The sequence below is a fragment of the Balaenoptera acutorostrata genome, chromosome 11, assembly GCF_949987535.1.
Source record: "Balaenoptera acutorostrata chromosome 11, mBalAcu1.1, whole genome shotgun sequence".
NCBI classification, from domain to species: domain Eukaryota; kingdom Metazoa; phylum Chordata; class Mammalia; order Artiodactyla; family Balaenopteridae; genus Balaenoptera; species Balaenoptera acutorostrata.
The window spans coordinates 92041957-92069478 of NC_080074.1; the positions used below are offsets into that span (position 1 = coordinate 92041957).

The 27522-nt window shown below is 36.4% G+C and overlaps 1 protein-coding gene across 1 annotated transcript in view; it reads right to left on the reverse strand.

Moving 5' to 3' along the window:
• PIK3C2G (phosphatidylinositol-4-phosphate 3-kinase catalytic subunit type 2 gamma) overlaps window positions 1-27522 on the reverse strand; it is a 361656-nt gene that overhangs the window by 227146 nt on the left and 106988 nt on the right. The window contains exons 16-17 of the mRNA XM_007194812.2: window positions 15119-15212; window positions 4879-4973 (exon numbers count right to left, since the gene is read on the reverse strand). Coding sequence (XP_007194874.2) covers window positions 4879-4973; window positions 15119-15212 — 189 coding nt within the window. The remainder of the gene's footprint in view (window positions 1-4878; window positions 4974-15118; window positions 15213-27522) is intronic.

The window sequence follows — 27522 nt, forward strand, 5'->3', positions numbered from 1 at the left end:
ACTTTTTACATGAGAAGAGAAATTCTGGGAGGGAACAACATTAACCTAAAGGAGTGACTTGCTAATGAGAGAATTTCAGGCACTGGGGAGACATATTTAGGAGAGGGGGTGAGGGGAACATAGGACTTCAAATCACATGATGCAAAATTTCCACATTATTTTGCTTTATTTAGAGTAGTCCCTGATTTCAGAAATTGCCCCAAAATTCTAGATAAGTTTAGATTGTTGAGAAAATGAATGGGCAGATTTCGCATCATCTCAATTTTATGCATAGTATATTACAGCTTACATAGTCCTTTAATACCATGGGCCACCTCAGAAAGTCCTCGTGATCCCAGAGACACCACGGCCTTAATTCACTCCATGGTTCTCCCAACTGGTCCAGCAGACATTGCATCAGCTTGTTTTTCAGGCCCTAATTCCTGACTCAGGTTAGTCCCTGACTTCTGCTCACATTCTCCCTCCAATCCAGTTTTGACTTCACTAGTGATATGCATTGCCTTGTACCTGATTGGGCTAATGTTCTGACATCGTTCTAGTCTTGCCAAATTTGTTTGGCATCAAGACGCACTGACTGCTCAAACAGCCCTCTTATGTCACAAGTCTGCATGTACCCAGTTGGGCAACTTTGTCCTATTCATTCATTCAGTAAAGATTTATTTAGTATTTGTCAAGTGCCAAGTACTGTCCTAGGTGCTTGGCTATATCAGTGAATAAAACAGAAAAAAATTGCTGCACTTAGAGAGTTTGCAAATGTGTGTTTCATCTCAGGTTATCCCCACACTTTGAAGGGAATGCTTTCAGAGTTCTGTAGGATAGGCCTTAAAAAACAATTTATACAGATTTCGATTCAAAATGGTTCTCCTGGAGCTCATTCAATCAAACTAGTATTAGGAGTATGAAAGACTGCAATATTGCTGTTCCATTTGTGACACATCCCTAGCATACTGATGTTCCAATTTTTAAAAAACACATATTTAAATTCTTTTTCTTCAATAAAGAAATGCTTATCTTAGGTAAGCTTCCCTAGAACAGACTATGAGACAGGAATTAAGGTGAATGTGATTTACTGAAGGAGTACTCTTTAGGAAAAAACCTTTAAGGAAGTAAGGGAAGCATTGTAGGGGAGGGGAAGGAGTTAACCAGGAGGTCAGGTCAAATCTAGCTTTGATTCATCCCTGGGGAGGTTCTGGAATGTAAATTGTACCTTAAAGATTTCCCACTTCCCAGGCCAGGTAGCTATGTTAGCAGAGAACAACTCTCCAGAGAAGAGGCAGTTGTCAGTTGGCAGTCAATATTCACAGAAACTGCAAGATGGGTCCACCAGCCAGGTAAAGGGGATTTGGCTAGAGCACTAACAGTGCCTTTGAGAATGCATTGAATTCCCAGCATGTGAAAATACTGACAGCCTTAAAGAAATTTCTATGGTTTCGTGATTTTAAGAACATTTTTTCCAGCACCTCTTGAGCTCCCGACATTGGTGTGATTAGTATGCTGATGAGTATGACATGACTGCATCGTTAGCCACTCTAAGGACTAGGAGTGGAAGCAGACAGGGGAACAGAAGCGTTAAGGTCGTGTGACATGACATCGGCTGCGTCATGCAGAGTATACTCCGGGACACAACATGGGAGCAATACTCAACCAACCCTGGAGAGTGGCTGCGGAGAGGGTCAGGGAAAGCTTCCTGCATGATGTGACAGCAGAGCCAATCTAGTCAGAGCCCTTCATACAGTCCTTTCCTTGCTGTATATTTCCTGTGGCTGCCATAACAAATTAATACTAACTGATGTCTTAAACAATAGAAATTAATCTCACAGTTCCGGACACCAGAAGTTTGAAATCAAGATAGGCTGTACTCCCTTTCAAGGCTCTAGGGGAGAATCCTTCCTTGCCTCTTCCAGCTTCTGGTGACTCGGGACAATCCTTGGCTCTGAGCTTTATTGACTCCATCTCCACATGGCCTTTTCTGTTTGTGTGCATCTTCTCCTCTGTCTCTTATAAGCACACTTGTCATTGGATTTAGGACCCACCCTGATAATAAAGGATGATTTAATCTCAAGATTTTAAATTTAATTACATCTTCAAATACCCTTTTTCCGAATAAGGTCTTAGTTACAGGTTCCTGGAGTTAAGATGTAGGTATATCTTTTGGGGAGCCCCATTCAACGCAATATCTCACTATCAGCTAGTGACAGCTGTTTGTTTCTTATTCAAAACGGAAAGGGGCACTGAGTTTGAGTTTCTATAATTGTTATATGATGGGGGAGGGGCCTCCTAGTTGCGAACTCCAGATGCTACTGTACCCATTTACAGTCACCTTTAGGGTGCAAATTGTGATTGAAAGCTTTTAAACCTTCCCAATCCAAAGCTTACTGTTAACTCCCCTTCCATGAAAAATAGGGGATACTCATCCTACATCACCCTTCCAATAGTAACTCCAAGTCAATTTCCCTTTTCAGGAAGGCTACCCACAGTGATGGCAAGTAGTCAAGATGGTTTCTGTGCAAGCCTGTTTATTCATAACTCAGTATCTGATGAGGCAACCTTCTGATCAGTGGCAGTGACAGGTGGAAGCAGTGGATGGGGGGAGAGCTATTTAGGAGGTATAGGATTATAGGGCTTGGTAAACAACTGGGCATATTCGTGAGAAACGGGGAAGATCCGGAAAAGCCTCCAAGACCTGAGTGAGCAGGGTAAGTTGTTGCGTTCAGTGTTGAAAATGCTGAATATGAGGAAGCAGGAGCTCACCCGAGTGGAAAAAAATCATTAAACTGATGTCTGATGGATCTCTACCTTTTTTTTTTAAATTACAGGGTATTGGCTTTTGTTGTTGTTGTTTTGTTTTTTAAGGAAAGATATATTGAGAATATTTTCAAGTGTATCATGCAGGGTCTGAGCTGCATCTTTAAAGTTTTAACTCAATACTCTACACACAAAAAATCACTATTCTACAAACAAATGTCCCCTAAATATGATGCTACGCACCAGCAGCTATTATTTTTTCGCACCAGCAGCTATTATTTTTTAACTCCAAGATATATTCTAAATATATGTAATGTTCTTTGATGCTTAGGATATTTTGCCTGATTCTTAACTTTTATTTAAGTTTTAAAAGAATGTGGGTATTTTAAAATTTCCCTCCATGTTTTCCTTTTCCATATTTTCACAAATTAAGCATTCAGAAACAAGCAGTCCATTTATAACTTATATTCTTTTCTAGCCCTTCTTACTCATAACTTATATTCTTTCCTAGCCCTTCTAACTTACTCACTTTCTTAAATCAGTGAGAAGAGAAACGGGCTTTGTTATTGGTTTTTCTCTTTTTTATAAGGGTGAGAACTATACTTAGAAAGTCTTTCCTCCTAACTTCTTTGGAAACAGTGACATTATTGTATTTATTGTGAATCTGCAAGTATGACATTGATTGACAACTTTGCACTCATTGTTGTCTTTCAAATTACTCCACTTTTCACACCCTTTTAGCAGGTGAAGAACTTACTAAGGTGGCTCTAGAATTAGTATTATAACAATCAATGTATTAGGATAAGTCCTTAATATTTTATTCTATTTTTTAAAAATTATCTTTCTATATGCTTTTTTACTTTATATATTTTATATTATGTTTTGGTTCAAATATTTAAATCAAGATTGTTAGGTGGTCATGTTATTTTTTAATATACCTTCATTTGAATAAACATATGTTAAAAAAAGTGAAAAGTGAAAAGAATTGAAGTTTTAAGGGAAATAAACATTGGGGTTAATGGAGTTCTAGCTTTATTATGACAGTGAAACACCAACAAGTGTATCCATTTAACTTCCCTTAGCACCAAAGTAGCTGATCGAAAAATGGTAGGGAACAAGACTTAATTCAGAGCTGGATAAGAGAGTCTATTTAGTGAAAGGCCCACTGTTGGCCAATATATCTGATGCCTAATTATACTGACATACTAGAGGAAAATGCCCTAGCATTTCTATTAGGAATTTGAAATGAAATTCAGCATCAAATCAAATATTAGTGCTTGACAATTCCTTGTATTTCTATTTTGCTATGAAATCCTTGAGTCATTTTCATGGGAAGAGTGATGTCAACATGAATAATGTTTTTTGAAGCAGAAAAACATGATATTCAAAAATGATATTGACTTCCTTTTTTTCTTATTAAAGTTCTCCACTAGCAATTGAAGCCAATAAATGATGCTTGTTATACATATGTGAGGACAAAGGATAGATTCAATTTCATCCTTAGGCCACTGACATTTGTAATTGCTAAAATTTTTGTGTGGATTTACAATGTTATAATAAAAGTAGGGAGAACAGCATCCAAAGAATATCTTGTTCAGTAGGATCAGGAGCAGGTTATGATGGGAGGAATTCTGAGATCTCTTAAATAAGTCTGACTTCTCCACTAATAATATTCAAAATTTATGCTTTGGGAAAAGTTTAGTGCTGTAGGAATTTTTACCTTAAAGAGCACATATTGGTCTTTAGACCCCACTGTTTATAACTAATGTTGTACAGAAATTGCTTTTAAAGCATACATTCTTCCAAAACATACACAGTCTTATAACTAGATTTTATATTGAAATATTCAGCAAGTAGACGTGATCACACGTAGACCTTGTGATTTAAAGCTATAGGAAAGGTATCATCCAGATTTAAAATTCTGGTTGGATTTAAAGAGCAGCAACGGTACGAAAGGAAGATTTTGAAGATGATGACAGTTAAATTATACTCATAGATAAAAATAACCTTGACAAAGACTCAAATTTGGCTGAATTTTAAGTGGAAGTTTGTAGCAATTACAAGGGAAAGCTGCCCCACAGAGAAAAGTTGACAATAAAAAAAGGCATCCTAACCTATTTTGGTTAATCTTACCAGTAAAGACGATGGGCAATCTGGATGCTTTGCAGTGAGCGGTGTAACAGAAGTTGCACTAGAGGACTTTCAAGGTTCCATTCAAACTTGACAGCCTGAAATAAGAGATACAATTAGTTTCTTTTTTTTTTTTTTTTCTCAGTAACAAAATTATAGCAGAATACAAAGGGAACTAAGAGTCTTGAGAAAGACAGGGAAAACAGCATCAACGTTTTAACAAAATGTTTATATTTGATAGCTTTATTAGCTGGTGTATAACTAATAACAGAGCATACACACAACACACAATTGGGGGTGTGTAGTCTGCTTCCTTTCCTTATTTTTGCTTTAGTATCACAGGATAATAAATAGGAGCAGGTTGTTGGTGGAGTTCAACCATGCCTAGGAAGAGAATCTTGGCACAAAAAATAATATCATGGACAGTATCTTGGATATAAAAATGGCATTATTAAGCAGTAGATGTTTCTCTTCTTTTGGAGATGAAATTAATACACACCCAAAGCCTTAACTGAAATCACCAACTGAGTATTAATCTGCAGGCTTTGAAGCTTTCCTTATAGGTTTCAAAGCTGACTGTTGCCACCATAATTCACCCATCCCCAAATCTCCCATGCCTTCATCTGCACTGGGAACAACTTTCTAATGTTTTCTAGTATACCCAACCTGGTGGGAAACACAATCATCAATAGCAACCTTTGATCTCCTTAGAGACCTAATTCAGACCTCCACCCACATTCTATAGGGACTTTACCATCGGCAGTCAGTATCTGGGCCCCCATCATCTCAGGAATCTGAATAAGTTGTGAAAATGAAAGTCAGGTTTTCTTCTTATCTTTCTAAAAATGCTTATTCCTGCTTGAGAAGCAAAGCTTCTACGATTTGTTGCCCAGTAAGCCATTTAAGTCTCTCACACACACACACACACACAAACACACAAACACACAGACACACACACACAGAGTTTAAGCCAGGTTTTATATCACAGTATAGACAGCAGAAAAAAGTGGGTACAACATTCATTTAACGCACACCTGAAGAAACACCTCAGTATGCTAACCATCCACAAGGATGGGAACATTTATGAATTCCCAAAGTGTGAGAATGTCAAAAATGATTTCAGAAAATTTGCATAAACTCTCAATGTTGTCTGAATATATAAAGACCATAATGTGTGTTGTCTTAAACTGCAGTTGCGGGCTTCTTTAATTTACATGCTAATACTGGACTGACTAGACCACGGGTTGTGTTCATGCCCTTATAGTGAACATATCCTATGAGCATATGACCAGGAGAGATGTCTCAGAATTTACTTCCGTGCTGGTCTTTTAGCTTTCTTTTCAGATTTCCCTGTGGTTTCTTTCTGAACCCAGTAACTACTTATTGATCTTGAATTGCCGTCCTTGCTTCCAAACTCCCTGCTCACTCTGTCTACTGCTACAATTTCCACCTGCATCCTGCCTCACCATCTAGGAGGTAGGCAATATTTTTGGTGCATACTGCATTATTTTGAACTCTCTTCTTGAAACCTACCTGCATTGTTACGGCTTGTGGTTTGCAGTACCTCTGGGTCTGTGTCTTATTTGATTTCTAGCTATAAGCCATACCTTCTGTTTTCATTATGGTCTTAAAGTCCATTCTTATTGCTCTTTAATATAGCCTGTTTAATTCTAATAAAACAATGCATAACAAAAATTACATTATTCCAGAAAATAATCGGCAGGGTAGGATTTTTTTATGTCTTGGAAAGTTGTTGTTTTTTTTTTTAACATCTTTATTGGAGTATAATTGCTTTAAAATGGTGTGTTAGTTTTTGCTTTATAACAAAGTGAGTCAACTATACATATACATATATACCCATATCTCCTCCCTTTTGCGTCTCCCTACCACCCTCCTTATCCCACCCCTCTAGGTGGTCACAGAGCACCGAGCTGATCTCCCTTTGCTATGCGGCTGATTCCCACTAGCTATCTATTTTATATTTGGTAGTATGCATAAGTCCATGTCACTCTCTAACTTCGTCCCAGCTTCCCCTTCCCCTTCCCCTGTCCTCAAGTCCATTCTCTATGTCTGCGTCTTCATTGCTGTCCTGCCACTAGGTTCATAAGACCTTTTTTTTTTTTTTTAGATTCCATATATATGTGTTAGTATATGGTACTTGTTTTTCTCTTTCTGACTTACTTCACTCTGTACAACAGACTCTAGGTCCATCCACCTCACTACAAATAACAATTTCATTTCTTTTTATGGCTGAGAAATATTCCATTGAATATATGTGCCACATCTTCTTTTATCCATTCATCTGTTGATTGACACTTAGGTGGCTTCCATGACTTGGCTATTGTAAACAGAGCTGCAATGAACATTGTGGTACATGACTCTTTTTGAATTATGGTTTTCTCAGGGTATATGCCCAGTAGTGGGATTGCTGAGTCGTATGGTAGTTCTATTTTTAGTTTTTTAAGGAACCTCCATACTGTTTTCCATAGTGGCTGTATCAATTTACATTCCCACCAACAGTGAATAGGGTTCCCTTTTCTCCACACCCTCCCAGGCATTTATCGCTTGTAGATTTTTTGATGATGGCCATTCTGATTGGTGTGAGATGATACCTCATTGTAGTTTTGATTTGTATTTCTCTAATGATTAGTGATGTTGAGCATCCTTTCATGTGTTAGTTGGCAATCTGTATGTCTTCTTTGAAGAAATGTCTGTTTGGGTCTTCTGCCCATGTCTGAATTGGGTTGTTTGTTTTCTTGATATTGAGCTGCATGAGCTGTTTGTAAATTTTGGAGATTAATCCTTTGTCAGTTCTTCAATGTAAATGTTTTTTCCCATTCTGAGGGTTGTCTTTTCGTCTCATTTATGGTTTCCTTTGCTGTGCAAACGCTTTTAAGTTTCATTAGGTCCCATTTATTTATTTTTGTTTTTATTTCCATTTCTCTAGGAGGTGGGTCAAAAAGATCTTGCTGTGATTTATGTCATAGTGTGTTCTGCCTATGTTTTCCTCTAAGAGTTTTATTGTGTCTGGCCTTACATTTAGGTCTTTAATCCATTTTGAGTTTATTTTTGTGTATGGTGTTAGGGAGTGTTCTAATTTCATTCTTTTACATGTAGCTGTCCAGTTTTCCCAGCACCACTTATTGAAGAGGCCGTCTTTTCTCAATTGTATATTCTTGCCTCCTTTATCAAAGGTAAGGTGACCACATGTGTGTGGGTTTATCTCTGGTCTTTCTATCCTGTTCCAATGATCTATATTTCTGTTTTTCTGCCAGTACCATACTGTCTTGATTACTGTAGCTTTTTGTATAGTCTGAAGTCTGGGAGCATGATTCCTCTAGCTCCGTTTTTCTTTGACAAGATTGCTTTGGCTATTTGGGGTTTTTCGTGTTTCCATACAAACTGTGAAATTTTTTGTTCTAGTTATGTGAAAAATTCCATTGGTAGTTTGATAGGGATTGCATTGAATCTGTAGATTACTTTGGGTAGTAGATTAATTTTCACAATGTTGATTCTTCCAATCCAAGAACATGGTATATCTGTCCATCTCTTTGTATCATCTTTAATATCTTGCATCAGTGTCTTATAGTTTTCTGCATACAGGTCTTTTGTCTCCTTACGTAGGTTTATTCCTAGGTATTTTATTCTTTTTGTTGCAATGGTAAATGGGAGTGTTTCTTTAATTTCTCTTTCAGATTTTTCATCATTAGGGTACAGGAATGCAAGAAATTTCTGTGCATTAATTTTGTTTCCTGCTACTTTACCAAATTCATTGATTAGCTCTAGTAGTTTTCTGGTAGAGTCTTTAGGACTCTCTATGTATAGTATCATGTCATCTGCAAACAGTGAGAGTTTTACTTCTTTTCCAATTTGGATTCCTTTTATTTCTTTTTCTTCTCTGATTGCTGTGGCTAAAACTTCCAAAACTATGTTGAATGACAGTGGTGAGAGTGGACAACCTTGTCTTGCTCCTGATCTTAGTGGAAATGGTTTCAGTTTTTCACCATTGGGAATGATGTTGGCTGTGTGTTTGTCATATATGGCCTTTATTATGTTGAGGTAAGTTCCCTCTATGTTTACTTTCTGGAGGGCTTTGTCATAAATGGGTGTTGAATTTTGTCAAAAGCTTTTTCTTCATCTATTGAGATGATCATATGGTTTTTCTCCTTCAATTTGTTAATATGGTGTATCACATTGATTGATTTGCATATATTGAAGAATCCTTGCATTCCTGGGATAAACCCCACTTGATCATCGTGTGTGATGCTTTTAATGTGCTGTTAGATTCTGCTTGCTAGTATTTTGCTGAGGATTTTTGCATCTATGTTCATCAGTGATATTGGCCTGTAGTTTTCTTTCTTTGTGACATCGTTGTCTGGTTTTGGTATCAGGGTGATGGTGGCCTTGCAGAATGAGTTTGGAAGTGTGCCTCCCTCTGTTATATTTTGGAAGAGTTTGAGAAAGATAGGTGTCAGCTCTTCTCTAAATGTTTGATAGAATTCACCTGTGAAGCCATCTGGTCCTGGGCTTTTGTTTGTTGGAAGATTTTAAATCACAGTCTTAATTTCAGTGCTTGTGATTGGTCTGTTTATATTTTCTGTTTCTTCCTGGTTCAGTCCCGGAAGGTTGTGCTTTTCTAAGAATTTGCCCATTAATTCCAGGTTGTCCTTTTTATTGGCATATATTTGCTTGTAGTAATATCTCATGATCCTTTATATTTCTGCAGCATCAGTTGTTACATCTCCTTTTTCATTTCTAATTCAGTTGATTTGAGTCTTCTCCCTTTTTTCTTGATGAGTCTGGCTATTGGTTTATCAATTTTGTTTATCTTCTCAAAGAACCAGCTTTTAGTTTTATTGATCTTTGTTACTGTTTTCTTCATTTCTTTTTCATTTCTTTCTGATCTGATCTTTATGATTTCTTTCCTTCTGCTAACTTTGGGGTTTTTTTCTTCTTCTTTCTCTGATTGCTTTAGGTGTAAGGTTAGTTTGTTTATTTGAGATGTTTCTTGTTTCTTGAGGTATGATTGTATTGCTATAAACTTCCCTCTTAGAACTGCTTTTGCTGCATCCCATAGGTTTGGTGTCATCGTGTTTTCATTGTCATTTGTTTCTGGGTACTTTCTGATTTCCTCTTAGGTTTCTTCAGTGATCTCTTGGTTATTAAGTAGCATATTGTTTAACCTCCATGTGTTGGTATTTTTTATAGATTTTTTTTCCTGTAATTGATATCTAGTCTCATTGCGTTGTGGTCGGAAAAGATACTTGATATGATTTCAATTTTCTTAAATTTACTAAGGCTTGATTTGTGACCCAAGATATGATCTATCCTGGAGAATGTTCCATGAGCACTTGAGAAGAAAGTGTATTCTGTTGTTTTGAGATGGAATGTCCTATAAATATCAATTAATTCCAACTTGTTAAATGTATCATTTAAAGCTTGTGTTTCCTTTTTTATGTTCATTTTGGATGATCTCTCCATTGGTGAAAGTCGGGTGTAAAGTCCCCTATTAGTATTGTGTTACTGTCGATTTCCCCTTTTATGGCTGTTAGCATTTGACTTAGGTATTGAGGTGCTCCTATGTTGGGTGCATAAATATTTACAGTTGTTATATCTTCTTCTTGGATTGATCCTTTGATCAGTATGTAGAGTCTCTCTTTGTCTCTTGTAATAGTCTTTATTATAAAGTCTATTTTGTCTGATATGAGAATTGCTATTCCAGCTTTCTTTTGATTTCCATTTTAATGGAATATCTTTTTCCATTACTCACTTTCCGTCTGTTTGTGTCCCTAGGTCTGAAGTGTGTCTCTTGTAGACAGCATATATATAGGTCTTGTTTTTGTATCCATTCAGCTAGTCTGTGCCTTTTGGTTGGAGCATTTTATCCATTTACATTTAAGGTAATTATCGATATGTATTTTCCTATTACCATTTTTGTAATTGTTTTGGGTTTGTTATTGTAGGTCTTTTCCTTCTCTTGTGTTTCCTGCCTAGAGAAGTTCCTTTAGCATTTGTTGTAAAGCTAGTGTGGTGGTGTGAATTCTCTTAGCTTTTGCTTGTCTGTAAAGGTTTTAATTTCTCCATCAAATCTGAAAGAGTTCCTTGCTGGGTAGAGTAATCTTTGTTGTAGGTTTTTCCCTTTCATCACTTTAAATATTTCCTGCCACTCCCTTCTGGCTTGCAGAGTTTCTGCTGAAAGACCAGCTGTTAACCTTATTGGGATTCCCTTGTGTGTTATTCGTTTTTTTTCCCTTGCTGCTTTTAATATTTTTTCTTTGCATTTAATTTTTGATAATATGATTAATATGTGTCTTGGCATGTTTCTCCTTGGATTTATCCTGTATGGGACTCTCTGTGCTTCCTGGACTTGATTAATTACTTCCTTTCCCATATTAGGGAAGTTTTCAACTCTAATCTCTTCAAATATTTTCTCAGTCCCTTTCTTTTTCTCTTCTGCTTCTGGGACCCCTATACTTGGAATGTTCGTGTGTTTAATGTTGTACCAGAAGTCCCTGAGACTGTCCTCAATTCTTTTCATTATTTTTTCTTTATTCTGCTCTGCAGTAGTTCTTTCCACTATTTTATCTTCCCGGTCCCTTATCTGTTCTTCTGCCTCAGTTATTCTGCTATTGATCCCTTCTAGAGAATTTTTAATTTCATTTATTGTGTTGTTTATCATTGTTTGTTTTTCTCTTTAGTTCTTCTAGGTCCTTGTTAAATGTTTCTTGTATTTTCTCCATTCTATTTCCAAGATTTTGGATCATCTTTACTATCAGTATTCTGAATTCTTTTTCAGATAGACTGCATATTCTCTCTTCATTTGTTTGGTCTGGAGGGTGTTTACCTTGCTCCTTCATCTGCTGTTTGTTTATCTTGTCATCGTGCTTAACTTACTGTGTTTGGCATCTCCTTGTTGCAGGTTGCAGGTTCGTAGTTCTTGTTGTTTTTGGTGTCTGGTCTCAGTGGCTAAGGTTGGTTCAGTGGGTTGTGTAGGTTTCCTGGTGGAGGGGACTAGTGCCTGTGTTCTGGTGGATGGGGCTGGATCTTGTCTTTCTGGTGGGCAGGATTGTATCCGGTGGTGTGTTTTGGGGTGTCTGTGACCTTATTCTGATTTTAGAGAGCCTCTCTGCTAATGGGTGGGATTGTGTTCCTGTCTTGCTAGTTTTTTGGTATAGGTTTTCCAGCACTGTAGTTTGCTGGTCGTTGAGTGGAGCTGGGTCTTGGCGTTGAGATGGAAATCTCTGGGAGAGCTTTCACGATTTGATATTATGTGGAACCGGGAGGTCTCTGGTGGACCAATGTACTGAACTCTGCTTTCCCACCTCAGAGGTACATGGCTGACAGCCAGCCAGAGCATCAAGACCTTGTCAGCCACATGGCTCAGAAAAAGGGGAGAAAAAAAGAAAGAAAGAAAAATAAAATAAAATAAATTTATTAACATACCAATTAAAAAATAATTTTTAAAAATAAAAAAATTGTAAAGTAATTAAAAAAAAAAAAAAGGACAGACAGAACCCTAGGACAAATGGTAAAAGCAAAGCTATACAGACAAAATCACCCAAAGTAGCATACACATACACACTCACAAAAAGAGAATAAAGAAGAAAATATATATATTGTTGTTCCCTTAGTCCACCACCTCAATTTTGGGATGATGTCTTGTCTATCCAGGTATTCCAGAGACGCAGGGTACATCAAGTTGTTTGTGGAGATTTAATCCACTGCTCCTAAGGCTGCTGGGAGAGATTTCCCTTTCTCTTCTTTGCTCGCACAGCTCCTGGGGTTCTGCTTTGGATTTAGCCCCACTTCTGCGTGTAGGTCGCCTGAGGGCATCTGTTCTTTGCTCAGACAGGACGGGGTTAAAGGAGCAGCTGATTCAGGGGTTCTGGCTCACTCAGGCCAGGGCGAGGGAGGGGTATGGAATGCGGGGTGAGAATGCTGGTGGCAGAGGCCGGCGTGACGTTGCACCAGCCTGAGGCACTGTGTGTTCTCCAGGGGAAGCTGTCCCTGGATCACGGGACCCTGGCAGTGGTGGGCTTAATAGGCTCCCAGGAGGGGAGGTGTGGAGAGTGACCTGTGTTTGCACACAGGCTTCTTGGTGGCTGCAGCAGCAGCCTTAGCGTCTCATGCCCATCTCTGGGGTCTGCGCTGATAGCCGCGGCTCGCGCCTGTCTCTGGAGTTCGTTTAGTGGGTGCTCTGAATCTCCTCTCCTCACGCACCCTGAAACAATGGTCTCTTGCCTCTTCGGCAGCTCCAGACTTTTTCCCGGACTCCCTCCCGGCTAGCCGTGGCGCACTGGCCCCCTTCAGGCTGTGCTCACGCAGCCAACCCCAGTCCTCTTCCTGGGATCCGACCTCCGAAGCCCGAGCCTCAGCTCCCAGCCCCCGCCCACCCCAGCGGGTGAGCAGACAAGCCTCTCAGGCTGGTGAGTGCTGGTTGGCACCGATCCTCTGTGCAGGAATCTCTCCGCTTTGCCCTCTGCACCCCTGTTGCTGTGCTCTCCTCCGTGGCTCCGAAGCTTCCCCCCTGCCACACCCTGTCTCTGCCAGTGAAGGGGCTTCCCAGTGTGTGGAATCTTTTCCTCCTTCACAGCTCCCTTCCATAGGTGCAGGTCCCATCCATATTCTTTTGTCTCTGTTTTTTCTTTTTTCTTTTGCCCTACTCAGTTTCTTGCCTTTTGGGAAGTCTGAAGTCTTCTGCCAGCATTCAGTAGGTGTTCTGTAGGAGTTGTTCCACATGTAGATGTATTTCTGATGTATTTGTGGGGAGGAAGGTGATCTCTACGTCTTACTCTTCCACCATCTTGAAGGTCTCTCATGCTTAGAAAGTTTTAAAGTCAGGGTGGAGCACCGAAGTGTAAGGGCAAACCCCACAATGAATGTTTTGAAAATTCTTCCCAACTTTCATTTATTTTCCAGTCACATTATAGATTTTTTTCCATCTCACATGAGTTTATAATCATCATTTTTAATTAGGGAATAGTTGCAACGTTACTTATCTTTACCTCTGTGTATTTGCTATGTTGGATCCTGTGTGCACCTTGTCTACGAATTTGCATTTACAGGCATATGGCTCTCAGCAACACTCCTGGTGCCAAGTGTTATTGATTCAGATTGGGGTTTTTAAATGGATTTAATCTATATCAACTTTTGTAAAAACTTACTTTTTTGAGTTGGGTTAGATATAGCAGGTTGCCCATATTCATGAGGCATGAGATGAATAGTGTTCCTGCAAGTTGCATTAATCTTCATTTTCACTACACTATCCTGGCAAGCCTAGGGAAGTCACAACTATAAGGAGTGGTAGAAGCAACTGCATGGTATATATATTTCTAAACCAGCTCTCTCTTTAGGAGGCCTTTAGAGAAGTGCATATTCTGTTTGTAAAGTAACATGGCATTCAAGTCTATTCAAAGAAGTTCCTCACTTCAGTCTTAGGGTCTCCTGTCTTAAATTCAAAACCTGAGGCACCTGGCATTTAAAATAGCTTGTAACTACAACCTGACATTTCAGATAAGAAAATACCTGTGTTAAAAGCAAGACAAAAGAAAAACATAAAGACCACTATTTTAGACCTATTCAGCATTCAGTATACAGTTAACTTAGAAAAAAAATCATTGCTTATATTTTGGATATTCAATCATATATCAATACATGACCATTTGTGTAACTGTTTATATTTCAACATATTCAGACTAAATCCTTGATCATATTTCTAGATAAATTTATATTATTTTCCAAAATTACTCCAATATTGTGATATTTGATGTCATAAAAGTGTATTATCTGGCAGCAGAATTTGGTTATTAGAAATTACTTTTATAAAATCTGTAATTAATATTAGAATATGGGAAAAGCAAGAAAAATATTATGAGCAAGATGCCTAGTAAATGACTATTTTCTACATAATATTTATTTGGTTAATTTTTTATTGTTTTATATATACAGTTGGATACAAATATTTTATCACAAGCATTTCTATTTTTTTCTAATTAATAAGTGAAGTCGTTTTCTAAAAATTTTCCCTTTTGGTGTTTATATACCTTTTTTGTAACTGTAACCAATTTTGGCTAGAGAATGTCTGCCGTACCCATATTGACATATGATCTATAATTTTTTAGCCCCCTGGCTGGCCAAACTGCAATTATCACTTTTATGTAGTCTATTGTTGATTCACTGGGAGCTGTTTTAGAGAATTATTGGTTAAAATCCTGGAATTCCTTGGCAACTCTGCTGTTCTTACCTGAACTAGCTGTGGGAGATATTCCAGTAGTTCATCATTCAAGAGGTTGTCTAACTGTTGAACTGCCACTTTACGAATTTCTTGATCTGGAAAACTAATACAAAGTAAATATATCTACTAAGCTGTTAACAGTATAAAATAATGCATGAGAAATATCAAGAAAACAGAGAATTAATTTCACCCCCAATGCATTAGATAAAATAATAATCTCACAATCAATTAAGATGTTCATTAGCACCAAATAATCATTCTTTTTTCATATTCTGTACTCTCCTATGAACTGCAGTAGAAAGTTGTTTTGACTTTCAGATCCCTGCCAGCTTTCCTGCCTATAAAATGTGGATTATAGAATATAAAAGATATTTTCTAAAATATATGAAAATCTTTGCTTATTATTTAGCCATGTATTTATGAAAACCAGAAATCTAAAGTATCTTACAATAAATAAGCACAAATAACTTAATACAGCTAAATCTTACTAGACGGTTAAGTTCTTGAGGGTAACTATGCCTTACTCATTTTTGGACTGCAAATGCCTGTTGTCAGATTTAGCACCAATTAGACATAATAAAAGTTTGTTACTGAACTAAATTTAGTTAGCATTTGAAACCCTGTAGTCACTCTTCATATTGGCAGGTTTCTCATCTGTGGGTACATAGGGTTGACTGTACTACATCATTTTATATAAGGGACTTAAGCTTCTGCATTTTGGCATCCGCAGGGGTCCTGGAACTAATCTCCTGAGGATACTGAGGGACGACTGTGCTCCTCTGATGGGCTCCTCCGACTGCCATTCTCTTGCTCCATCAGTAGAATTAGATTCAATTATCTCTAGCTCCTGGGAAGTGCCTAGATATAACTTTGACACCATACTTAGATGTAGATTAGTAGATATAACAAGGGTATTGATAAAAGCAATTAATTTTAAACAAGTCTTAAAAAATTAGTATGTATAATTTAAAACTTGAAGGAAACTTTTTATAGTAATTCACATAAAAACAAAGACATGAATGAACAAAACCCCCAAATCCTTTTGTATGGGAACAAAATGCTTTTCAACCAGTCAGGTGAGAGCTCTAAAGACTGGCTCTCAATACTGTGGAGGTCAGAAAACTTTAAAGTCTCCAATGTCTAGTCTCTTTTCAACATGTCAGGTTACTGAAGGGTGAAATGAATACTATGCAGCTACAGTGTAAAGGAAAAAACGGCATTACTCAGTATCTCCCAACTGTCCTTTATAGCAGTTTGAAATGCACTGCTTAAACAGGTTACATATTTTTTCTTCATTTAAACTGAGCATTTTAATTGCAACAAGAATTTCACTTCCAAGGTTAGTCATCCAAAACCCTTATTTCTGACCTGCAAATACTTTTCCAGTAATTTTCTCCCTATGAACATTCTAGCAATAAGACCTAGTGAGAATGTAGTCCAGGCACATCTCAAGAAGTACCGCTAAGGTCAGAAGATCTTAGCATAGCATCAAGCACAGATGGAGAGTAGAAATGGTGTAATAAAAATGCAAAGCTGGAAGAAGGTCAGCTTGTTTTAGCACACTAAGACTTTATTTTCTCCTAACGAAATGTGATTGACTAATTTATTATTCTCAATTACTAAACCATTTGTCTGTGGCTTGTAGATGTCAAGGTCAGTTTGAGGACAGTTTGAAGTCTTAGAGGGAATAGTTAGTTGGTATATTTTGTTGCCTCAGCGATGACTTAGGTCCGATACTAGTCATCCATGCTTTCCTGTGTGCCTGTTTTATCTTATTGATGTGAATGACAACAAAGAAGGAAAAACAGAAAACAAACATCACAACAAAACAAAAACCTTTGGTGAACACTATACTGGTAATTATGTACTTATTTCCAAACACTAGAAGGTAAACACTCTGAAAGCAGAAAAATTTTGCCTGTTTCATTCATGTATGTGTCCCCATTGCCTCTAGATTGGTGGACACTCTCCACATATTTGAGAAATGTCTAAACTGAATTAATTATCATTCCACCTAAAACATCTCTACTATCAGACTTCTGTCTTGCAGTCTGTGTTATCACCTTTCTTCAGTCATGCAGGCCTGAAATTTTAATGGTTATATTTTCTCCGTCTTTGCCCTCTTCATTTAATTCTTCCCCCTTTCCATCTGGTGAAATTCTTTTCATCCTTGAAGTCAAAGCTCAAGCATCAATTTACCGGTGAAGCTGTCCCAGCCACTTTATAGCCCCCTGTTGAGTTCATCACACCCTTCTTTATGGGATTCTATACGCATGGTTGAGGATAGGCTCAATCATTTATATCCCTAGTCCAAGCATAACTGAATATATTTGTGGAATTCCTAGTAGTCTCTTATCTTTATATCTCATCATTTGCCAAGTTCTGTTGACTTTTCTATCCCAATGGCTCTAGCATCTACACTTGTTTCAATTTCTTCTGCAACTGTCTATGCTAGGCCATAATTATCTGATGCTGGTATTAGCATTTTTCATAGCAATACCTTATAAAATTTCCTGAATTATTTTGTAAGTTCATTTCTCATAAACCATTAAATGGTTTTCTATTTTCAAAGGACCTCTCAGGCCCATACTATTCATTTAGATATTCAAGGCTGGCTGAACACTCCAGATTTGTCTACTACTGTAATACTGAATAAACTGCTCTGGCTTATTGTATGTTATTTTTATTTTGAAAATGCTATGCTCATTCTCACCTTTGTGAGCACTGTAACTTCTGCTTGGAACACGCTCCCTTCTCTTCTTAAAGTTTTAGTCCTCCTTCAAAATGTGGATCAAATCCCCTTGAAGGCCACTACGCCAATCTTTAGTAATCACTTCTCTGAACTCCAAGGGCCTTGAGTGGTTAAATCCACTGGGCAATTAGGATATGCTAGTGTGTATTAGGATTTATCATTTTATATATATGTATCTTCATTCCTCAGCTAGTGAATATATAAACTGAAGATAAAGATTGTTCTATCTTCTTTTTTTTATTTCTAGAATTTAGCACCATGCTCCATACATGTTGAGTGATTAATAAAAATGCATTGGCCATGAAGATAAAAATGAAGAAAATCATACTATGGAGCCCATCTTATGTCTTGTGCTCTGAGATAATTTACATTGGTAGCAATAGGCTTAATTCCACAAACACCACTCATACAAATTCCAGATTTTTTTTTCCTCTCAGTCAAACAGTAAGAGAAAAACAAATCTGAAGGTAATGGAAAAGAAGGGTTTATTTTCTTTTTTTTCAGGCTCCTCAGGAACAGGAGAACAAAAAACTAGTAATATCTGTATAGTATAGTCCAAAAGGAAAATTATGTATTGTATTAACATGTGCAAATGCTGGGAAGAATGTTTTTGCACCTTCATAGAAAGGAATGTCTCTTTTTATTCATTACTGTTACGTGAAGTTCAGGAAGAAATTGGAAGAGAAATTGCCTAGAAATGAACCACAAGACATCTTGAGATGTGACTAAGGCCTAACGACATTAAAACATATCCAAATATAACTTGAATTTGACTATTTTAGGAAGAGTTGGCCACATTAAAAGAGATGCTGGCAGTGTTGGTGAAGTTCCTGGGAAATGGGCTCTTTCATATATTGCTGGCAATATACGGGAACATGTATTTGAAAAGAATCTTTAAAATGTGCTTACTCCTGGACATAGCAATTCTACTTCGGGAATTTTTCCTAAGAAAATAATCAAAGGTGTGTGTGAGGATATATGTATGCAAATAAAATTGGAAATAATATAAATATCTAAAAATAAGCAGTTAAGTTAAATGTGCTATGACCATATGATAAAATACATGCTGTCATTAAAATATTAAAATAATATTTAATAATATGAGAATATTATGATAAAAATTGTGCAATTTGTGTAGTATAATACCATTTAGGAAAATGTGTGCATTTTTCCATATGCTTAACAAAAAAGATGGAAAAGGAAGGATCAAAATATGAATACAAAATTTCTGGATGGAAATGTCATGGATGACTTTAGTTTTCTTTTTTATGCTTAGTTTTTCAAGTTTTCTATATGAAAGTTCTATTGGTTACTAAAAAAATAATAATTTTTAAAGTAAGTCTCATTCAATTAACTATGAAAATATATTAATAATTGCAAATATATTACCACTACAAAAAAGATCCAAATCATATGTCCTTTTAAGAGTGCACATTGTTGAGTAAAAGAACAAGCCTCATATCTTGTAGTTGATTGAGAATATTCTTTTAACATGATAGGCCCAAATAGGGATCTCTGCCTCTGAAGAATTTATGCTTAATACCTTTTCAGGGCCATGAACTTAGCCACAGATCAATGGACAAACATGTTCCACAAATCCTGGCATTTCTTTCCTGTGATGTTGTCTAAAACTATGTAAACATTCTTTGGGGATATAGTTGTTGGCATTTCATGCTCAGTAACTCGCTCCTCAATGACGTGAGGGCTACCCATATTAGTTCTCTGACTGTGGTGTGATATTTACACACTGAAATGTCATATGTATCAGAAGAACTGCAACCTATTTTGAATTTTCCACAAGCCAGGTTGCTGTACTTTCCAATGACCTGATTTGCTTGAAAAATAAGTATAATTTTTGCTGATAATAAACCAGAGCCACTCTCTAGTGACCCTGTTAACCTTGGGATTACTAATTACTGTAGGCATGGACATAACACCTTGAGTCTGGGGAATAAACAAAAGTCTCGTTAGAAGATTCATCAGGCTTATGTCAATTAGGTCCTTGTTTATATTTATAAGAAATTTCCTTATAATCAATAAGAAAATAGATAATCTAAAATGTAATAAATGGAGATCTATCTGTTTTGAGGTATTAAAAGGATACAAGATCAGTAAAATTCCATTACTTGTTGTGGAGGAGATTATGTAAGGTGAAACATATTTTCATTTATTATGAAATTTTAAAAAATTAGGCATAACAAGAGTCCAGTGAAATAATCACTTATTTAAGGTTATTCATAATTTTTTAAATGTCCATTTAAGTAACTTTATGCTATCTAATTTAGTTTCCCAAGCATCTCTGAATAGAGGAGCAAAAAACAATTATGGTCAAAAGCGAAAACATCAAGACTGGCTTACTATTCAGTTTTATATGAGTTTTGTGATCAGTGGTTCTATATATTCAGGGTTTAGTTGCTTCCGAATTGAGCTAGCAATTGCACCTCTGGGATTTCTAAAAGGACAAGATACCATAGCTAAGGTAAATATAACTGGGTATGGTAATTGTTAAGGAATTACCTAAAAATAGCTTACTGTCCAATGAGGACATTTGGACACAAAGAAAAAATACTCCTTGAAGACTGACTGTAAAAGTTGATAGAATCTAAGATGTGGCAAAAACCTTCAAAATGTGAAAAAATTAAGTACAATTAAAACAACTTCAAGATAAACATTTTTCAAAGAAACTTCAGTGAAATATCAACTCTATATTTTGCCAACAATGTAGGGTAAACACAAAGTTTAAAGTCAAGCAGAGAAATAAGTTGGAATTGAATCTTTACATGGGCAGGAAAGGAAGAGTATCAAGTATTTAGGTAATTTTTTGGCTCAAGGTAGAAGCAGAAACTGACCTGTGGTTAGAATTTGTTGTACAATAAAAGTTCTCCAATTCATTTTTTGGTATCCGGACCCTTTTACACTCTTAAAAATTATGGAAGATTCCAAAGAGTTTTTGTTTATGTGAGTTATGTCATCAACAATAACCAATTAGAAATAAAACCAGGACATTTAAGAAATATTTATCGATTCATTTTATATGACATTAATAAACCCATTACTGGCTAACATGAACATTATGTTTCTATGAAATATGTCTATATTTTCACAAAGAAAAAATTTAGTGAGAAGAATGATCTTGTTTAACATTTTTGTCTCTAATGTCTGGCTTAATGGAAGACAGCTGAATTCTCTATCTGCTTCAGCGTTAACTTTGTTGCAATATTGCATGTCATGTAGTCTCTGGAAAATCCCACTCTACACTCATGAGTGAATGAGTGTGACAAAGAGAAATGACATCTTAGAATTATTATGGAAATAACTTCGATCTTGTGACATCGCTGTAAACATCCTTAGGACTATAGACATCACTTTGAAAACTTTGGATATACAACATAGTTTTGGCATGTGTTATTGTAGGGGGCCATAAGTCAAGGAATCAGCACTTGTGCCCTGTTTCTAAGACAGCAGCACATCAACCTATGTCTTCCCTGAATGAAAAATTGGCTTTGCAGTCATCTGACTTGGGATTGTCATTCCTCCTCTTTTCCCTCAAACATTTATAATTTCTCTCATCTCAGAGGGCTATAGGAATATCACAAAGGATTCAGACAAGCTTCAACAGGACCAGTGGAATTGTGAAGTGAAATTTCAACAGAAAAATACATCTTTCAACTTTTTCCATTTGACTTGTTATTTTGTCATTTCTACTTCTTTCTTAACTTCTTTCTTTTTCTCTTTTGTTCTTCTTTTTCTAGTTTGAAAAACGATATAGGGTCAATACCTTACTCAAAGAACTTTTGAAGTGACGGGTGAAAGCCAAATGCAATGTAACAAATGACCTTTAAAAAAAGCAGCTTGGAGTAAACTGAAAAGCAAAGAAATCTGAGGTCAAATTTAAGTGTAACAGAAATGTCAGACTTCTGAAAACACACTAAGAATTCAGGCAGAATGCCATGAGGCTATTCACAGTTAAAAGTCCCAATGTCAGGTTAGAATTAGAAAACCATCAGAAGTACAGAACTGTTTTTCCAACAGGTTTTGAGTCTGATGACACACTCGGCATCAACTTGGAAGAAAAATGTCAATATGAATATCTTTGCTATTTTTCAAAAAACAATCAGACGTGACAGAAGAAATTTTTTTCTGGGAAAAATGGTGAATAAGGCTTCTTTAAGATGATCGTAAACTTCTATCTACTGAATGTTTCATGTTCCTTCAAAAATTTTCACATGATTACAAAATATTAGAATTCAAGGAAACTTGGAGACCTGGTTCAACCTCATGACTGTACAGATGAAGAAACTGAAACTCAAGAGAGTTTGAGCTGTTTTCCTAAGGTCATTCATGGTGACACTGCAACTAGACTCCAAATATCCAGAATACTAGGTCAGTTTTTCTAGCAAGGCCTTCTAATCTTTTGACTAGATATTATCATATATGCTTATATGATATGCAAAAGACTAATTTGGGTGTATTTTTAATTTTATTTCATTCTAAGTGGATCAAAGAGACATATAATAGTGAGCAGTGTAATTTGTCTGTTTGGATCGGGGCATTGATCCAGTCATGAACCAAAAGGAATAAGAATGAATCATAGGCCCAAGGGGACATAGGAACTGTACAGACATTTCCTGATGGATAGTCTATGGTCTTATGCATGGATATTGGGAATTATCTATATAGTCATGGTATTAATTAAAATTATTATTTAAAATTAAAGAATAGTTATTGATTTTGTTCCTCTTTATGATTGCATTTTGATTTTACTTATAGACAAGCTTAGAAAGGTCCTATCTTAAGCAAGTGGTGTATTGAAAGCACAATGGAGAGATTTTGTGTTTGGATGCATTAGACGTTACATGCAAAAGCAGCATGATGTTAAGAAAAAAAATAGGGATTTTGAATCTAAATATAAAGGTTCTTCTTATCTTATGCCCTCTCTCTCTAAACAAATTTATCTGCACCCTTAACTTAATTCCCATTCTTCTCTGGATGATTTCCAGATCGGGGTCTCTAGCTTAGATATCTTTGTTGAACCACAACCAGTCATCTCAAGCACACCTCAAAGCCAACATACAAAGCCTGAACTGCAGGGTTCTTGTTCTTCTATAATCTACTTGTCACCCAGCATGCCCCATCTTAGGGAATGCTTCTATTATCCTCCTACTTACATAAGACAGAAACCTAAAAGTAATCCTTGACACCTCTCTTTTTCACTACTCCTCCCCATTCAATCCTGTCATTTTTACTTCTAAATGTTCTGATTCTCTTCATTTTATTATGTCACCACCACCACCTTCTAAGGCTAACTTGCCATTCTCAGACACCTGGACTACTTCTATAGCTTCCTATCTCATCTTCTCTCATCTACTTTTGCTTCCCTCACCAAATCCATGCTTCACTCAGAAACCAGAGGAATCTTTGAAAGATGAAGATCAATTCAAAATATTCTCTCACTGAGAATCATTTATAGCCTTCCTGTTGCTATCAGAATAAAGACCAAGTTGCTTAACATGGTCCTGTTTAGAAGACCTTAACATGATCTTCTAGTTCCATCTGAACATATCTGTTCATCTTATATCACACACTCCTTCCCTGGATTCCAGGCACACTGGCTCTCTTCCCGTTTCTTAAACACAGTTTCCACATTTCATAGATTCCCTCTTCCCAGGAAGCTCTTCTCTTACTCTCCTTTTTCACCAATTCATTCCCACTCATCTTTGATCTGAAATCAAACATAACTTCCTCAGGGAAGAATTTTCCCACTCTGGAGAAAAGATTTGGTTCGTTTATGTTATCATGGAACCATGTGCTTTTCACTCAGAGCTGTTATAACACCTGTTATTTTACATTTATAATTTGGTAGTGGCCTATTTCTCCCCACCTCCAGTAGACTGCAACTCCATAAAGGCAAGATGATGTATCTTTTTGCTTAATATGCTTGCTTCAGGGCCAAGCATAAGTAGGCCATCAATAAGTACATATTGAGTGAATGAGTAGACAAATTGGGTTTAAATTTCTTCATCTGTAAAATGGGGATCAGTAAAATGGAATTTGTAGATGTTGGTAACAATATTAAAGAGATTGTTTTATAGGTCGAATCACATAACATTGTAAAAGAGCTTAATAAGTAAGCTATAAGTCATTATTCCATTGTCAAATATTTATTAAGTTGCTAACTCTTTTAACATATACATTTTGACAAGTGAATTTAAGCTTACTGAAGCTTACTAGAAATGAAATTGTTCCCATGAATTTATTGATATTTACAATTTGGCACTGAAAAAATCTGAAAACTCTAAACTCTCTTTAAAATATAGTTATGATGAAGAGGATAATGATGATAAGAATGATTGGCAGCATTTATGAAAGCTCTCATAAGTACTTTATCCTGTAAGGTACATGCTGCTTATTACTCCCCAAAATTGTCCAAGGTCATTCAAGTAATAAGTGACAGAGACAGATATGTTTGATTTCAAAGCTTATATTATCAACCATGAAATATGGAAGCAACTCCAGAAACTCTTCAAAAGTACACAAAGGCAAGCTACATATCTTTGGGTTTATGCACTTCTATGTTCTTCATTTTTAGTATATCACCTTGACTCTCCCTTCATGGAGGATACTGAAACCTTCACATTTTTCTCTTCCATATCCATGGTTATCTAAAATCATATTCATATTTTTCCTTTCCTCCCAACTGAGAGGAGCAAGTTACTCTCTTCCTCTCCTTGATAAAACTTCCATTTGCATTTTTGGTCCAGGTTGTTGGCTGTTGGTGCCATCTCATTTTGTCAGTTCACCCATCCCTGCTTTCTGATCTTTCCTTCATGCATCTTTCATCTCAGTTTTTAAACATGCTTGAAGCTCTTTTATTTCAACAAACATATGAACCCCAAACATCAAAATCTTTTTCTTACCTCCTCCAACTTTAGTGATCTTCTTGCCTTTACTAGCAATCCTATTCCAAGAGGCACAATTTATTTTTCTCCATTTCCTCTTCAAGCCTTGAAGTATGGCATCCAACCTCACTACCCAAATCTGCTCTTTCTTCTATAATTCGTCTTGGTTAATGATGTAATTATTTATCATTTACCCAAATCAGAAAGCTCAAAGTCTTCCTTATTTCCTCTCTCTTTTTCACTTTCCTCTGAAATGTTTCTCAAATCTGTTCTGTAAATTTCTACTGATGCCTTGATCAGGCCCAGACCATTTTTCAAGTAGACTATTTCAATACTTGCATCTATCTAATATCCTTGCTCTTATTCTATTCTTTTTTCAGTCAACCCTTCACAATAATTCACAGAATTATCCCTGTATAAAATAAATCTGATTGTATGACTCCCATTCTTAAAATTCCATGGGCTGCAGTAAAGTTAGTTCCTAGTAATTACCTGACTCATGAGGCCCAAATGACCTAAACTGAACGACTCTTTTCAACCTTGTCTCCCAGTACAATTCCCTTCTAATATTATATTAAATTACTATTCTCTGAACCTCCATAACTGTGACCATGCTAGTCTTTCTTCCTGGAATGCCATTTTCTCTCTTCTCTGTTCAGCAAATTCCTATGAATGTTTCAACTCAGAATTTAATTCCTTTGTGAAGCTTTTCTTACTTTCCCTGAGAGAATTTGCCTCTCTCTTCCTTGGGGGTATACAGCACTTAATACTTTGATTATAGTATAGAGTATATTGTGTGATCTTCAGTTTGAGTCTTTCCCTCTAAACTGTTTAGAGACAGTCATTATGACCTATTTGGCTTCTTTGATTCATTGCATGCCAATTTCCATGTACACATATTTTTGCTCAATAAATAAATAGAAAGGATACACCATCATCCATCACTTGATTACTTAGTCAGATGTGGAAGTTATAACTGTCTACCTTTTCCATATTCTATTCTGCCTGCTTACAATGCTAGTTAAGAATGCATTTTAGCGTACATTAATTAATCTCTACAATAAAGAATATAGTGGTTTAGTGCAAACATTTTTGTGGAACATTTTTCTAAGGAAACTGATTTTGAAAGCTAAGGCACTGCCTATTAAGTATTGCTCTTTTTCCTGCAAAACAATAATTTCACATCACGTAGGATGGCAAGTTCTGGTACCTTGTCAAATTTTTATTTAAGCTTCTGATGTAATCCTCTGATGCCAATTTAGAGTTACTATTTTTAAATGAATACTTCCCTTGAACTGCCTTCTAATCCCTTGGGTAATTTCTGCTTATTATTAGTACTTGAATAGTTGCACCTGGGCACCAGGGTTCAAGAAAACAGCAACCATCTGCCAAGAACTACAGACCTTAGTTAGCCCTTGGTCTCTGGTATTCTGACAGTACTGCCTTCTCTAATGGAAGTATCAGTACCTGGTGAACACACTGCTAACACTCAGTCATGGAAATATTAACACCCTATGGCCCACACGAGCTAAATCAAATCTCAACATGTCTCTTGCTAAAAATAAGCCAAAAGGAGGTGGTGAACCTTCAAACAGGATTAAGTAATCAACAATAGTAAAAATTATCCAAGCTAGAAATGGAGCACACCAGTTCTCAGGAGGTTAAGCCATTGAAAAAATAAGACTATTCAAAGGAGAAAAAATACAGACCTCTGAAGAACTCACCCTGACAACTCACTTAACAAGCACAAACTGTTTGTTCTCAGAGAAGTCAGCTTTTGAATTTAGAGAAGTTGAAAGGTTCATTTCTGGAAACAGCTTGTCCTCAAGTTTTTTAATAGTTCAGTTAAACTGAGAGTGGGAGTCATAGGATAAGTACAATGGAAATACTCCAACCTTTTCAGTGACCTGTTTTGATGCATGATAAGGAACTGTTCAATGTGCAAATAAATCCAGTTTCTACTAAGTTCCCTGAATGACGCTTAATAAACAGCACTCTACTTTGAAACCAGTCCCTATAACCTCTAAAAATCTGGTTATTCAGAAAAAAAGAAATTACACAGTGAAGTAGAAACATCCAAGCATAAGACGGTTTAAGTACTGCTATTTACTATAATCAAACTACTTTAGGATAGTTTTATTTACATATTTAGTATGTAAACAAATAGTATGTATTTATGTAGGAAGGCTGTAAGTCAATAGTGTTAAGACTGCAAGCTCCAAATCTCTGGATTTAACTCTAGCTCCTTAACTTACTAATGTCAGTTGGGCAACTTAACCCCAGTAAGCCTCAGTTTCCTCAATGGTGAAATTGGAATAATAATAGCATTTGCCTTAAGGTTATTGTAGATAATAAAATGAGGTAGTATTAAGGAGCACTAAGTAAAAATCTGATCTTTATATTTAAAACATTAAGTGAATCAAATAGATGTTCAGCATCTCTTTAAGTAGAGAAGGCTCCTATAAACAGAATTATGCTTAGTTATCAGGAATCAGAATTTTGAAGTCCATCTAGTGAATCCTCTTATTTTATAAGCAAGAAAACTAATCAGTATTACAGGCTTCATTCTGACAAAGATTTTTGTAAGAAATATTACATGAACTTAACAAAAACTATTAGTTAACACATTTAAATGTCTTTAAAATAGACCAAGGTACATCTTAATAAAACAATAAGTTACCAAAAAAAAACAAAAACAAAAAAAACCCCACCAGTTAATGCTTTAGAAACTTTAGAAAGTTGTCCCGTAAGACAATTATGCT